We start from the raw sequence: 15367 nt of genomic DNA, 5'->3' as shown, positions 1-15367 counted from the left end.
CGATCTACACCGCCAAGTCATCCCCAATCACAGCGGTCTCCTCTCTCAACAACGAGACACCGCTACGGTGGTGACACCCGACTTTGGAAGCCACGCAACTTACTACCGGAAAGTTCAGCAAGGTGCAAAAGGGATACGAGACCCTATTAGTCTTTCATCTCCTACATAGGTACCTATAATTATTATAGGTATCGCCAAACGGTCGCTCGCGAGCTACCGGTGGCTCGTGTAGGATATTTTATCATATTTATAAATTTGACTATCAATTTTTATTATTTGATACCGAAATTAAATATTTCTCAAACTAAGTTTCAATTGGAGACAGTGTCGCGAAATGGTTCAGGGTCACTACCGGAGTCAGACAGGGTTGTGTCCTTGCACCGTCTCTCTTCATAATCCTCTTTGACTTCATACTACGGTCAATACCACCCGACTGAGGAATAACTGTTACCCCCACGGTGACGCTATGCGACCTGAAATACGCCGATGACGTTGTCCTGTTCGACAACTCAATCGAGGGCATTCAAGGGACAATTGACATGTTGCATAATAACTCATCTCACGTTGGTTTGAAAATCAACGCGAAGAAAACAACGTTTTGTGTAATAGCATCTGTCCTGATCCAGATTTCCCTTTGATTAGCTACAGACAAATCATCGAGAGCATTGACAGCTTCAAGTACATGGAAGTACACATACGGGAGATGGTATTTTGCAGAAAGAGCAGGCTATCCAAATGGGAATGACTAGAGCAACATTCAACTCGATGCGGAATGTCTGGGACTCACGATTATACTTGATCAAAACCAAATGCCGCCTATTCGACGCTTGCATACTGACAGTGCTGCTTTACGATAGCGAATCATGGCACCTTACGAAGGCTCAGAGCAACCGTATACTGAGCTTCGAAACAGATGTTTGCGACGGATACTGGGTGTGCGGTGATATGACTTTAGGACCAACGAGGATATAAGAGAACGCACCAAGCAACCTTTCATCACACTGAGAGTGAAAAGGCGACGTTGGACATGGCTCGGCTACATGTTGTGGATGCCAGAAGAGAATCTCAACCTGGCTTGCCTGTTCTTCAAGCCGACCGGATTCCGGCGTCCTGGAAGGCCGCTAAATACTATCTATAGAGTGTATACGGCGGAGCTACGGGATGATGGTTTGACCTAGAACGAAGCAAGGAGACTGCCGAGTGGCGCCCCGTGGTATCTATATGCTCCAATTATGGGGCGGATATGGCCGAAGAAGAAGTTTCAATGAAATGCAATTGCAATGAAAAAAATGACTTGCAGAGATGTTGCTATATATCACTCCAGCTTGATGAATCTACCGATGTAATTGACACATCTCAGTTAGCCTATTTCTATGAATGATCGATCTTCAGCTATTTTACTGTGACGGAAGAGTTTTTAAAAGTTAATCCGCTAAAAGGCCATACTGGTGAGGATATAATATACTCACACTTATTTCAAGATATTATTTTCAATTATTATTGTGAACATACATAATTTTGAAAAAAACTTCTGAGAAACATTCTTAAATCTTGTGAATTATTCGTTGAATAAAATAAATATATAATTAAAAATTATTAGCAAGTACGAGTAAGTTATATCATAAAATATTGGAGAAATCCATGACGTCGGTTAGTAATTGAATTAGTAGGTACCTACTTTGATTTAATAAACAAAAACCGATCGCCAGTAGTAGCTTGATTTGGAAGAACGCTGATGAGCAGGTATTAAAAGGCCAATAGTTAAAGTTTGTCGTCATTAGTATGTCACCTCGTAGCATAGTGGATAATGCGCGGATTGGGGCGTAAACCCAGGAGATGCAGGTTTGATTCCTGTCGGGTGTCTAACTTTTTCCAAAAAGATTTATTCTATTGGTTATAATATATTTTCTCAGATGTGTTTTTTATAATAATTATGTATGTTCAATAATTAGAATGGTACATTCCTAAATCTTGTGAATTATTCGTTGAATAAAAGAAATAGTTAATTAAAAATTATTATTTTGTTTACAAATAAAAAATTAAAGTACGCGCTTTATATTTTATTGAAGTCCAATTTCTTAAATATAATAATACTATGTATTGTACGATAAAGGACGAAGATAAAAATAATATAACGAAGGAATATGTATAAGTAGCTCACCAGACAATAATTTCAATTTCTGAAAGTAGCTTATATCCTTATTGAGTTTGGACACCAATGATGTAATATATAAATAGAGATTGTTTATCATACGTTGAGTCGACACTAATTCAATGAGTACAAAAAACACCCTCATCCATGGGGATGACGTATTTACTGTGTGTAATCATGTAATCATTGCTAAACTTTTAAAATGTATCAAATGATGATTTCACGTATTCTGAGACCATAATCCACTGATGAGTAAAAATATGTCCTTGCTTTAGTTAGAGCATACATAAGTGAAACACAAATAATTTTCAACAGTAGGTGGGACGAAATTTTTCACTCATCGCTAATCGGAGACCGACAGTCGAGGTGTAAGCACTTCAATTTGTTTTGAGATGGCGTCGAAGGAATATATTCTTAAATGCATTTACTAAAAAATGTTACACATGTACTTGAAAAAGAAAACATGTAATGAATATACCTTTATTATTACTAATATAACAATACACATAACATTAAATGGACGCATGTTGAATTTTTATGACAAATTATATTTCGTTCGGCTCGCGTCATTTGCACAATCCGCGCATCACCTAGTCACGATCTTTTTAGACCATGCCTCAACTGAAGTATAGCCTTAATTAAAGTAAAACACAATATGTAATACTAATTCCACTTAGTAAGTGAAATTAGTAGATACTAAATACGTCTTATTGTGTTTTATTTAAATTGATACATTGCATTTCCATTATATTATGGATTGACTTAAGCCATTTTAGATGGTTACATGTAAATTGTACATACATCACATTTCATCGTAGCACAGTTTGCCGCTTAGACTATAGATACTAGGTTTTCTTATCGGAAAGAGATGACCATATACTATACGCCGTATAGTATACGGTCGTCTCTGATTTTGGAAAAAATCATGAATTCAAGAATGTATACCTAACCTAACCTGAACTCAATAAGGTTCAGCGAGCACTAGCGATACGAATATGCAGAGCTTAATGCACGGCTACTCTAAACTCAACGCAAGCAGGACTTAAGCCTCTAGATTTACATTTGGAACAAATTGCTCTCACTTACAGGGCTAAGAAGGGCGAGGAGGGCCTCGCAGGTTTCCTTCCAGACGATAGGCTTTACAAAAAACTCGTAGACCATAGAAGGCTGCCACACCGGCTAGACTATTTTCTGAAGTGGTTTCTAATCCTGCAATGTTGGAAAGCAACGAACGCAATAACATGTCGATTTTCACGGGTGGGAGCAAAATTGATGGCGGTATTGGTGCAGGGCTTGTGGCATACATTAATGGCGGTGAGATAGCGGCTCGTAAGTATCGCCTTGCCAGCTATTGTACGGTAATGCAGGCCGAACTATAATGCCATCCAACGCGCTCTGGAGTGGGAAAGCTCAGATCAAATCCAACGAAAGCTCACCAAAAACAATAGTATTTGTATTTATTCCGACTCCAAAAGCTCAATCCAAGCAATTTGAGATCCCTTGTCTAATCTATTCACAGCGAGTCCGCAATACTAAGACGGCGCCACCCCGAGGTGCACTTCAAGTGGATAAGGTAACACACCGAGATAGAAGGAAATGAAAGAGCCGACAAATTGGCTCGGCGTGATGCTTCTGAACCCAATACCGCTATAGCTTATGACAAATTTCCTCTGAGCTACGCGAAAATTACAATTTCAGATATGGTGAACAACGAATGGAACTCACGATACCTAAACTCTTCAACAGGGGAGTTGACCCGAAAGTTTTTACCTTCAATTTCAGCAGCACGAGACGTCAGGGTGCATAAGGGGCTGTGTTTTGAAATGACTCAGATCCTTACAGGTCACGGAGTCATGCGAGCATACCAGCACCGGTTTAAAATAACAGCTAATGGAAAGTGCCCATGCGACGACAGAAGCGACTAGGGCGTCCTACATTTACTCCTAGATTGTCAAATTTTTAGCAAGGAGCGGCACAACCTGAATTTTTTTATTACAGATGGCAGATGCGGACATTCGCGACCTTCCGGGGACCATGGCAAACTAGGGTGGAGTAGATGCACTTTTTAATTTCTGTATTAATGTAATAAAAAGAATCAAACCAATAAATGGTGACATGTAATGATGATTCATGCCGTTCAGATTCAGTGACTGCAGTCCAGACTGAAGATAGGATAAGTATATGCTCAGAATATCAGTCCTATGCGACATTTCTTTTACCACGGGAAAAACTCGGCTATATATCGCAGCTCTCAGTTCCCAATGAATACGACAAAATATTCATCAGAATCACCACCGTCTTGCGCTACAAAAAATTTTCCATGGGTTTTTGCAAGGCGGTTTAATAGGCCCTGGCCGAATTCAAATTAGCAATACCCGATGCGGGTAGAAGAATAGTTTTCAATAAGGCATATTTCTCAGCCGGCACAATTTCCATTTGACTAGCATCAAGTAGAGTAGTTTGCGTGCCAAAGTCCTGAAAGAAACCTCGATAGTAAATGCGAGGTATCCATAAAGGCATCTAGAAAAAAAACTTAACCTAACTTAATATAACCTATTTCAATTTTCATAACCGATTTTGGCAAAATTCATGAATTCAAGAATGGAAACCTAACATAACCTAACAAATAATCCAGTTTATTGGTTATTTTCAAAAATTGTTTGTTGCTGGCTTCCTGTAAAGTGGAAACCGGTACGAACCGTGTTTTATTTAGACATGAATTTTATGACAGTACTATACGACCTAAAGAGGTTGGACTTGGGTTGGACAATTTTTGCTGTTCGTATGATTAGCTTCATTATTTTTGTTATATATTATACACTAGAATCATTTTTATTTTTATAATTCCCTTGTGCTCTTCTCTCCTCAGCACTTTGCATTAGAAAGTAACTTCTTTAAACTCAGTTAGAGCTCACTTTGAGCGTAGCAACCTTAGTCATGGGTATCTTCTCCTAGGACATTCCCGGCCTAAAACTGAACTAGATGCTTCACATTGCCAATGTAGGGCCACGTGATATGTTCGATTAATACCGAGTGTGGTGCGTGGCCGGTTTTGGTTTGGAGGGCTTAACTTCAATGGTCGTTAATATACGGCCATATATTTCCGATATAACATTTCACGGTGAAGTGAGATCATGGCCCCCACAAGGGGGGGGCTGACAGGGCTCTAACCTGGCTAGTGTGGCGAGTCGACCAGATAAGTGAGACAAATACATTTATATCATAAACTTTCTTTCATACCAAGAAAAGTCGCCTGCGGCGCTATTCGACTATAACATTTTGAAATATGAGCGATGAAATTTTCGATTATTGTGTGTCAATACTTGACAACTCCTTAATTCAGCGGATGTATTAAAAACACACAAAATCGCTAAAAATACACTGAATACCCTTAATTTTACCTCAATCACCATTTGGAAAATGCTACTCTAGAGCGTCGCACTGCCTTTAAGCTTAGCGATAGGTAGGAGGGTCCGTCAAAGACCCTAGCCTGGGGGCCCGCTTCAGGGTGTGGGAGCCATGAGTGACATACGGTGAACTGCATACGTACCTACAAGTTTCCGGACATGAAAAAGTGTACCTACGCTTCCGTGCAGTCACTCCTCATTCCACCGCTTACGGAAATATTTCTCCCTTATGAATTTTTAAACATGAGTGAGAAACGGGAAACTGCAGTTTTGATACCGCCAAAAGAAATTAAGAACCCATAAACTTCATACGATCGAGATAAAGATGGAAATAATGAAGTGTTCTGCAGAGCTTTCAAGCTGTAATTTTTTGCTTCAATTCGCCGTTCACACGACTTAAACCGGTCTACGATGGAAATATATCTCAAATGATTGTTCCCAATAGACATGGCATATTGATGGATGAAATGGATATATCTTTGTCATCATATTGTATTGATAATCAACATCAAAAAGATGTCCCTCTAAATTTTTCAACCATTCAACATTCTAATGTGGAATTTCAAGCAAGTAAAGGCTGGTTCGACAAATTTAAACAGAGGTATTCTTTCAGTGGCGCACCCAGGATTTAATATTGGGGGGGGCCAAGGAGGAGAATGTAAATTAGTCCCATAGGCTCTTTTCCTTCTTCACAGCCTAATTTCTCGTTTATCGATCTTTTGTCTGTTGCAATCGGTGTACCTATACCATGGTCCCCACATCCAGAAACGGGCCCTCAGGCTAGGATATTTAGCGGGCCCCCTACCTACCGCTAAGATTAAAAGCAGTGTGAAACACTACATTAACGTTTTTCAAATTGTGTTTTAGTTCAAATTAAAACTTAATTATACAATTAAATTACTTATACAGTTAATTATTGGCGATTTTTAATACATCTACTTTAATAATGGAGCTGTCGAGTATCGACACATAATAATCAAAAAATATATTGCACAATTATATAAGTAATTGAAAGTGTTCGACTTTTTTACTATTAAAGCTAATTTATGATGTGTGTTTATCTCACTTATCTGGTCAACCCGACTAGCCGGGCCCCCCACAGCCCGGGCCCCCAGGCTAGAGCCCTGTCAGCCCTCCCCAGCAATGACCTACACCACTCCGGAATTCGGGTGGACACCGAGAATTTTTTGACAGTTCCATTAGGGATTGGTTTTCTAAAAAAACCTGACATTAGTGTATCGAAATTGCTGTGTTAGAAATTAAGATCTAAGAAATTTTTCTAAAAAGGGTGCCGGAGAATTATTACAAATCATTTTTTTGCCGTGTTTTTATTTGTCTAAGCCCAAAGGTATAGTTTATTGGCTTTCAATTTCAATGTTTAAAATCATCCTGATAATTTTCATGCTTGGGGGTAGCCATAAGATCTTGCAGGTAGATTGTTTATGAAGAAATGTCAATGTCTTCTAAAATTTTCACTATCTTAAAATAATATTCATATCGCATATTTTGAAAAAAATGTATCAGGCTCGCATAGAACGCTGCAGGTAGATTGTTTTTAAAAAAATGGCAATGTCTTCTAAAATTTTCAACTATCTTAAAATAATATTCATATCGCATATTTTGAAAAAAATGTATCAGGCTCGCATAGAACCCTGCAGGTAGATTGTTTTTAAAAAAAATGGCAATGTCTTCTAAAATTTTCACCTAACTTAAAATAATATTCATATCGCATATTTTGAAAAAAAAGTATCAGGCTCGCATATAACCCTGCAGGTAGATTGTTTTTAAAAAAATGGCAATGTCTTCTAAAATTTTCACCTATCTTAAAATAATATTCATATCGCATATTTTGAAAAAAAAGTATCAGGCTCGCATATAACCCTGCAGGTAGATTGTTTTTAAAAAATGGCAATGTCTTCTAAAATTTTCACCTATCTTAAAATAATATTCATATCGCATATTTTGAAAAAAATGTATCAGGCTCGCATAGAACCCTGCAGGTAGATTGTTTTAAAAAAATAAAAAATTCTCTTAGAATTTTCACCTAGCTTAAAATAATATACATATCGCATTTTTAAAAAAAATGTATAAGGCTCGCATAAGATCCTGCAGGTAGATTGTTTATGAAGAAATGACAATGCATTCTACAATTTTCACCTATTTATTACTACGCTAAAAATAATATTGATATTCCATATTTTAAAAAAATGTACTAGGCTTTCATAATATAGATAAGGTAGATTGTTTGTGAACGAAATATAAAATCATCATAATGTTCTATTTTTCAAATATTATCGGTGCACTGGAAAAAAAGTATTAGGCACTCATAAACTTATGTAGGTATATATTGCTTTATAATCAAATAAAGACAATTCGTTTTTATTATTGTTTAATAGTTACCATGGTAATTTCTTTTAGAATTTTCGCATTCTTACTAAATTTAAATAATGATTAAAGATATTTTCATACTAGGCGAATGTATTAGGTTCTTATAAAATCCCTGTATAGTGTAGGTGATGGTTTATGAAATACAAAAGTAGGTGTCATGATACTATTTACTTTAGTCTACATTCTTATAAAAGCACTGGAAAATGTCTAGGCACTCATACAACCCAGGCGATGCTTTTTTTTGAAGTTATACTTATATTGGCGCGTTTAGGAAAACAGATCAGAGTGTATTTTTTGCGTGTGACCAGCCGCGATGTAACACATAATTTTTATAATTTATAATGCATTCTGGTTGCGTAATACTTTGAAATATAGATAGTTCGATGAACCAAAGAAACACTTTTATTTATTTTGTGAACCTGATTCTAAATCACCACACCAGAGCTAGCCGAAGAATCTAGGTTATTAGTACAAGTTTTGTTTTTGTTTAGACGCCAAAGAAGAATAACTTCTAACGCGCGTATATAAGTACACACACCGATTTATGCAATATTTTTGTTTGTTTGAAACTAAATACTGTAATCTAAGCTCAAATTTTGTGGTGTGAATACGCAAAATAGATGCGATATGGTTGTCTGTTAATTTTGATCTTAAGTTTGATTTATTAATGCTCATTGTAGAAAATGCTTTTTCACAAATATAGGTACTTCCAAATAAAGAAGCGTTTTTAACTATATTTGGATATACCTCAAGTAAAAGTCCTTTGTAGAATTCAATTAAAATCTTATCATGATATAGATACATACTACGAAACGGCCACAGGGTCGCCCTAAAAGCCGCTGGATTGACGAACTGGTAAAGTTCGGCGGAAATACGTGGCAGCGAAAGACACAGGACCGAGAGAGTTGGAAGAAGCTTGGGGAGGCCTTCATCTAGCAGTGGATTGACCCCGGCCGATGATGATACATAGTTCATATCACAGAATAGATTAATAAATATCATTCCGATAGTCTATTCCCCAATACATTACATTTTGAAGCAGGTTTTTGAATGTGTGAGTGTCCTACGAAAATGAACCAAACATTATAAACGTGCAATAGTGTGTGATGCAACCTTCAATACACCAATATTGAATGAGCGTCAATGCATACACCGAGAGCAGTTGTCAGTATTTGACGTGTGACATTCTTGACACGTCGTGTTTAATTTTATCACATATTCTTCCACACTCGCGATCGGTTGCCTGTTACTCCACACCAGCACCGTCTTTAGATTAATAAAGCCTGAGCATATCTTTTTGCACAAGCAACGAGCGGTCCACTGTTTAGTTGTCAAAATCAGATCCCAGATTGCTTAACATATTGATTCGCCCTTTCTCGTTTCAAATTGAATTATACAAACATCTCAAATCAAAATATATTAACTATCAGTGTTATTTATAAATAATATACATTCCTGTTATTCATCACCAGGTCAAAGTCAGACTAGTATTTCACACAAAAACCGTTGGTAATATCGATTTCCAAAAAATATGTAGCATTGATCTATGCATTACATTTGTAAAAGGTGTGTTACTAGTGTATTATTTATCATGTAACTTATCTATTCAAATCAAACCATTCCCTGTGTGAACACGACAGACGCGTCAGTATGAGCACTCTATAGAACAATGACAGGTCATCCATAGACAACAACGAGAGTTGGACCCGTCGTTGTGAATGTATCGGCTTTCTACTTTAGTCGCAAATGTCCACACTCAGAGTTCCCTGATAGAGTATATGCTTCATAACTTTGCACTCCAGCTCTAGGATGAAAATGATTTAAAATATTCTAAAAATTTTTTTTTACATGTATTGTTTATTTATTTATTAGTAAATAATATATTATATTACCAATATAAAATCATTCTGATGATTTTCATATTTTGGGGGGGGGCCAAGGCCCCCTGGCCCCCCCCTTGGGTGCGCTACTGTATTCTTTACATACCTTTCGATCGTCGAGTCAAACACGACTGCGTCGTCTGCATACTCCAAGTCGCACAGTCTTTCTTCGCATAGATCGGTTGTGTCATCATGATGTAGGCGTATCCCACTGTCGGGGCAAACCGTCTTACGCATTATGAAATCCATCATGATGATAAAAAGAAAGGGCGCAAGTACACATCCTTGCTTGACTCCTGACGTGATTTCAAAGAGGTCAGAGGATGTTCCGGCTGCTCTCACGCGACACTCTGTATTGGTGTAGAGAGCACTTATCACGGCGACCAGTTTCCGTGGGACACCATAGCCTAGCAGAATTTGCCACAGAGATTCACGATGAGGACTGTCAATTGCCTTTTCATAGTCCAAGAAGCAGTCGTGTTTGACTCGTCGATTGAAAGGTTGGAGGTAACCGTGAACAGGCTCGCCGCGAACTCGAAGCGTGTGGGTCTTCATCTGAATGCCGCTAAGACCAAATCCATGTGCAGTGCTGCATGCATCGACGCAGACACTACTCTGCGGGTTTCCGGTCTGCCCGTCGAGCTGGTGTCCAGATTCAAATACTTGGGTGCCACGGTTGCCGATGATGGTGGTATTTCTAGTGAGCTTGGAATCCGCATGGGTGTGGCGGGCTCTGCGTTCAACCAACTTGGAGTCGCATGGAGGTCAAGGCTATATTCTGTGAGGACCAAATGTCGTTTGTTTAACGCGTGCGTGCTACCTGTGCTCCTGTATGGCTGTGAGATATGGCATCTTACTAAGCTTCAAGAGTCTCGGCTTTTGAGCTTTGAGAATCGATGTGTCCGCCGAATCTTAGGAGTACATTGGTACGACCGCGTTACAAACACCCGAGTTCGTGAGCAGACACAACAGCCTTCGGTGATTAAAGTTATCACGAAAAGACGATTTACGTGGCTGGGACACGTATTCCGGATGCTGCCAAAGAGTGCGGCACTTCGTACCCTTGTGGCACAGCCTCAAGGGTTTCGTTGCCGTGGCCGGCCCTCCCTCACCCTGCAGCGATGCTACAAAAGCGACCTAAGTGCTGCAGGTCTGACATGGCGGAAGGCGCAGGAGTTGGCGATGGACCGAGGGAAGTGGCGCCAACTTGTGCTTGCCCTATGCCCCAATGTTAGGACGTGACAGGGTTGAAGAAGAAGAAGAATTCTTTACATAATATTAAATTCATTGGAGATGCTACAATAATGAATTTAATTCATTACTGTCTAAAATATTTTAAAATACACTTTTTACATTGCTCTATTTCGAAAATTCAACATTCGTGCACATTTTTAGGAAACCATTTTTAATTATGCACGAAAGTAGAGGACCACCTGTATTTTCTCTGTCGACTTACGATACCTACATTTACATTCAGTTGTTTTGAAAGGTATCTTATTTCATTTAACTAAGCTTGTATGTAATATTAAAACTAACTTGAAATTTGCACTCTTCCAATTTTATTTTTTATTATCAAATCAATAAATCAAATCGTAAAAGCGTGCACATCGGCTCTCTTTAAGATATTGCAGTTTTTAATTATGTTATTGTCGAGTTTTGTAATAAGATGCCGGTGGCATCGATAAGAAACTCCGCATTAACACCCTTATAATTTATAATAATAAAATAACAAAGCGAATAATTTAGCAGTGTCCAATTTCAACCAGATAAGCCAAGAGCTTGTGCAAATGGCGTATTGAATTAGTATATTGATTCGATTCAATCGATAAACTTTGTCTCAGTTTGACTATATCCGTTGGGCAAAGCAGTTGACCAAATGGAATCCAAATCTTCCATAAAGATGGTGGACAGTGCCGGTGATGAAGCGAATGTGAAAATGTGTGTATTATGTGGCAATGAAGCAGGATGTCCGCTATTCTGTGCTGATGCGGTAAGTTGATTTTTTTAAAATTCATTGATTCATTTATTTTTATAATTTTCAGTACATATATCCTATAACATATTTATATAATATACAGCATAGTTGCCATAATCAAACCCCTGTGACACTGTCACGGAATGGTTTGTGGTTATGTCAGTCAAATGTATTTGTTTTCATTGGACTAAGACTACAGTGTGTAGATCAAGGGCTCACACAGTGTGTCCCGCGTGACTTTGTTATGTGTCCCGCAAGATGTAGGTATGTTAAATCTGTATGATTTTTTTCTTCATATCGAATATTAAAAATTACATCTGAAATTAAATATCCTCTGGAAGAATGAGGACTTTCACTTGTGGTATATCCAAATATAGTTAAACCTGCTCATCAAATGGGGTCTTTATTTGAAAGTAGGTACCTATATTTGTGAAAAAACATTTTCTACAATGAGCATTAATAAATCAAACGTAAGATCAAAATTAATTATTTAAGCAAATAGTTACATAAATCACATTGTGAAAAAATTTTAATATTATTTTTTAGTAAGTATATGAATAAGAGAAATTATACTATAATCAAAAATATTCATTTATCTATAAAATATCTAAGCTTATGCCACTAAATCATGCGGAAATGATTTATTAATTTATAAATTATTTATAGATAGAAGAATTTTTTATCGATTATACCTAGTTTGGTATAGGCAAGGTTTCATGAATCTTAAAAAAACGAATTAACAACATGTGTAATAATATGTACCTATTATTAATATGAATGAAAAAGTTTGCACTAGTTTTGTCGGATCGCCCATAGCATGCCTACCTAAAGTATTATGGTTTGGCTTAGACAGGGTTTAATTGAAATTTAAAAACTAAGTAGTACTTTCGGAAATTTGTTTTCTTAGTTAAACGAAAACAAATAAGTATAATTGACAAAGTTCAGTGCGCATTATTTATGTCAAATCTTAACATCCTACCTCAAAACATCGCTTAAAATACGGCATTTTTGATCTTTTTCCGATTGTGCTTTGAGTATGTTATATATAAATATTTTAGATTAATAATGCTATAAACAGAATATCTACAAAATCATCTGTCATAATGTGTAAAGATACCACGAGTCTTTTTTTATTTAGTACCTATTCTGTAAATATATTAATCTTTGGTCTTCTGGATTTATATAATATATCCCCATTCCCAAACATTCCCATATATCTTATTGTATATTATAATCTGGTGTTGATATCAATTTGTGTACATTGATGTTAAATTAATGTGATAATCAGTAAAATATAATATGTATATAATATTAATGAAATTGTTAATGTATTGCGCATCTGCAATTAATTGTTTATATAATTATTAATGATAAAATGTAGAAATGTAGTTAAAGCCTTATCGTTTGATGATATTATTTATAACCAATTATGAAAAGCTGATGTAAAACTATTAAATTCAGGTATCATGTATTTGCACACTAAAAATGTCATCTATTTGTTTCCGAGAACAGTTTATGTGTAGCTACTAGATCGGTGGTGCACAACCCACAGGCCAAAAGCGACTGTCACTATTTGCACTATTTATGTCGAATCTTAACAGCCTACCTCTTCCCTTCGCACTGATTCTTGCTCCGTTGACCGTTTCACTTCTTAATCCTCTTTGATTTCATACTGCTAAAATAGCACTCGAGATGAAAAAATGAAAGGAGCAGTGCTCGATAATTTTCCGAAAATATTAACATATTTAAGTAGGTATCTTTCTAATTACAAAATTTTTATTAACTCTTATTCTTATTTGTCCGGTGGTTGTTCGTCCAGTACAAATCTTGAAATCGATTTTTAACTAACGACTAGATAGACATTTGAAACTTTTAGAATATATCAGAACACGATGCCAATGCATTATTTTAATACTTTTAGCCATCTTTAAGCAGAATTGAATTCATTTTCAGTTAATTCTGTTTTGTATGGAAAGTTATTTCAGAAATATCCGTAAAAAGTAAAAGACCATTATTGGTTGCTAAGGCGGTGGTCGTAGCAACTAAATTATTAATATATACGTGCGTTACTATGGAAATCAAAATGAAATGTCAAGATGACATTTCAGTATTCTATATTTGTTTGTTTTTTAACAGAAAATTTAAAAACGTTGTTATATAAAAAGTCCTTTTTATCTTGTAATTTTTTATATATATTTTCTAAAAATAAGTGTGCACGATTTTTGTTATATGTCCTACCTAGTTCAAACATTGAAGTTAATGGGCCCGGTCTTAATCGGGCATATCACGGGACCCTACGTTTAATGTGAAGCATCATTTTTTTTATTACTGGGAATGTCTCAGGAGCAGTTACCAAGGTCTCCATACATTCAAATGTGCTTTGGCTGACATGACTTTTAGTTAAGGTTGGTACCCATGGGAGAGATGAGCACGTAGAGGCAATATTAAAAATTGTAATTAGAAACAAAAGCTAATACAAATCTGCCAAACATAGTTCACAAAGTCAAATTATTTTTTGAGCTGTGCTTCTGTGCGGTCCGATCATTTCGAACCCTGTCTAATCAAGGTCATTTCTCACCCTTGCAACTAAACTGCCACAATCCAAAAAACGTCAAACAGAGAAAATCAGCTTTGAAGTTTTTACCTTTCGCATTTTTGTACTGTGTTTTTGAAATATGTTTAGATATTGAATGAAGTTTTGACTTGAATTTGATGACTTAGAGATATGAAATTTTCGGTACATATACTATGAACGATAGACAATGAAACGTAGTAATTAACTCAAAACACGTAAATTTGGACTTGTGGCGGTTTAGTTGCGAGGGTGCGATTTATGAGACTAACGACAGGCTGTAAAACAATTTGCCTCGGACCAGTTTGAAAATCACGCGAATAAAATTTTAAATTTAGTTTAATAGCACCTGTCATTTAGATTTTACCCCTAATTAGCGACAGGCATAACACCGAGTGTTGACAGCTTTAAATACCTGGGATGCACATCATGGGAGATGGCACTTTGCTAAGGGAGTTTACTATCCGAATGAAAATGGCTGAAGCAACATTCAATACAATGTGGAATGCCTTCAACCAGGCCTGGGCAAACTCTTGTCCAGAAACTTGTACGTATGCAGTTTGCCGTATTACACTTCACCGTGAAATGTTGGAATATTGGAAATATATGGCAAGACAGTCCAACCATTGTATACTTTGATTGTATATTACTGACATAAAATTCTTATCTAAATAAAACAAGGGGTTCTTGTCGGTATACATTTTACGGAAGCCAGCAGCAAAGAAATTTTGAAAATTGCCGATATATTGCATTATTTTTTAGATAAGGTTAGAATAGGTTTTCATGCTTGAATTCATGAATTTTCATTAATTAATATTAATTTATTGGCTATTGGAGACCATATAGTATACGGTCATCTATTTCCGATAGAATGTTCACGGCGAAGATGTGCCACGGTGTTATGTTTTACGTACAATTTACATGTCAGTCAAGTATTTCTGTGGGGTCCGCGAACTTTAATTGTATTTCTGAAAAAGTTTACTTTTTTCTATA

At 36.6% G+C, this 15367-nt stretch overlaps 1 protein-coding gene across 1 annotated transcript in view; it reads left to right on the top strand.

The window, feature by feature from the left end:
• Positions 1-3530: 3530 nt before the first annotated feature.
• Positions 3531-15367, top strand: part of LOC147079965 (uncharacterized) — a 31574-nt gene continuing 19737 nt past the window's right edge. The window contains exon 1 of the mRNA XM_085946021.1: positions 3531-3725. Within this exon, the coding sequence (XP_085802147.1) occupies positions 3531-3725 (195 nt within the window). The remainder of the gene's footprint in view (positions 3726-15367) is intronic.

This window comes from Rhyacophila brunnea, unplaced genomic scaffold (assembly GCF_057557595.1).
Source record: "Rhyacophila brunnea isolate RB1 unplaced genomic scaffold, BYU_Rbru_1.0 scaffold_1, whole genome shotgun sequence".
Taxonomy (NCBI): domain Eukaryota; kingdom Metazoa; phylum Arthropoda; class Insecta; order Trichoptera; family Rhyacophilidae; genus Rhyacophila; species Rhyacophila brunnea.
Note: the sequence above shows the minus strand (reverse complement) of the source record. Positions and strands in the feature narration are given on the sequence as shown.